The sequence below is a fragment of the Seriola lalandi genome, unplaced genomic scaffold, assembly GCF_002814215.2.
Source record: "Seriola lalandi dorsalis isolate HSWRI2012SDOR001 ecotype SW California unplaced genomic scaffold, Sedor1 jcf7180002051735, whole genome shotgun sequence".
NCBI classification, from domain to species: Eukaryota; Metazoa; Chordata; class Actinopteri; order Carangiformes; family Carangidae; genus Seriola; species Seriola lalandi.
Genome location: NW_019522288.1, coordinates 443 through 1,479, shown reverse-complemented (window position 1 = coordinate 1,479; position 1,037 = coordinate 443). Strand labels below are relative to the sequence as shown.

At 52.6% G+C, this 1,037-nt stretch overlaps 1 protein-coding gene across 2 annotated transcripts in view; it reads right to left on the bottom strand.

Annotated features, from left to right (window-relative positions):
- LOC111649698 (nonsense-mediated mRNA decay factor SMG7-like) overlaps window positions 1–761 on the bottom strand; it is an 8,172-nt gene extending 7,411 nt beyond the window's left edge. The window contains exon 1 of one of the 2 annotated variants that reach the window (XM_023399411.2): window positions 359–761. In XM_023399411.2, coding sequence (XP_023255179.1) covers window positions 359–718 — 360 coding nt within the window. In that variant the 5' untranslated portion in view covers window positions 719–761. The remainder of the gene's footprint in view (window positions 1–358) is intronic. The other variant, XM_023399412.2, reaches the window with a different exon arrangement.
- Between the last annotated feature and the right edge of the window lie 276 nt (window positions 762–1,037).

Here is a 1,037-nt window from a genome sequence, read left to right as displayed (position 1 = left end):
CTGCTGTAATCCAGACCAGGACCAGTCCAGGTCCAGGTCCAGGTCCAGGTCCAGACCAAGAACCCTGGTTTATATTTCTGCTTTAAACTGTCACTCTTCTCTAATCTGTAAGAAGCTCCAGCTCCACAATGTTATAATTCAGTTTCTGTCCAGACCAGAAGAGTTAAAACATCAAACTTTAAGAACTAGAACCTCTGACTGGACCTGTCACTTTTACTGCTGCAGGAAACTGTCCAATCAGAAAAGAGACAACTCAGGAAAAAAACTAAGCAGGAAGAGATGCAAGCAGCACAGAGACAGAAAGCAGCAGGACAGGACCAGCTCCTCCCCCCTCACGGTCCCCCAGAGAGCCGCTCACCTCAAACGGGGGCCCCCGGGGCCCGGCAGAGGCGTCCTGCTCCGAGCAGATCCCACCCGGCGGGGGCCTCTTCATCCTGTCCGCCATCACGGCCAGACCGTCGCCCATCCTGTAGGACGGCTCCCAGTAGAAGTCCTGCATCTTGACGTCGGGGTACTTGATCTTCTTGTCCATGCTGAGCTGTGAGGGCGGCTGCAGCTGGTGCTCGTACAGTTTGAGAGGATCCTGAGGCGCCATGTAGAAGGCCGGCTGCTGCTGCGGCTGCTGCTGCTGCTTCATTGACATCTGCATGGGATTCATCTTCTGCAGGGCCGCCTGGGCCTGGTTCCACATCTGAGCCGGCTGGTCCTGGACCTGCATATACTGCTGAGACACAACCAGAGTAAAGCATCAGTCTCTGCTGCAGAAATCTGTCATCACTAGAGGGCAGAGGTCAACGTTTACATTTACAACACAGACCTCAGAGACACGACGGGGCAGAAATATAATCCACATGTTCCACTAAAGAGCAGGTGGTTGTTGTTGTTGTAAGATTTCACCTGACCCTGCAGACGCAGGTATTTATCAGCTCCAATCTAAACTCACGTGAACACCCAGGTGAACTGGTTCATTTTAGCCTGTTTTCCTGCTGTAACGTCTTTCAGAGACACATACACTGTAGACACACCTGTCTCCTGTC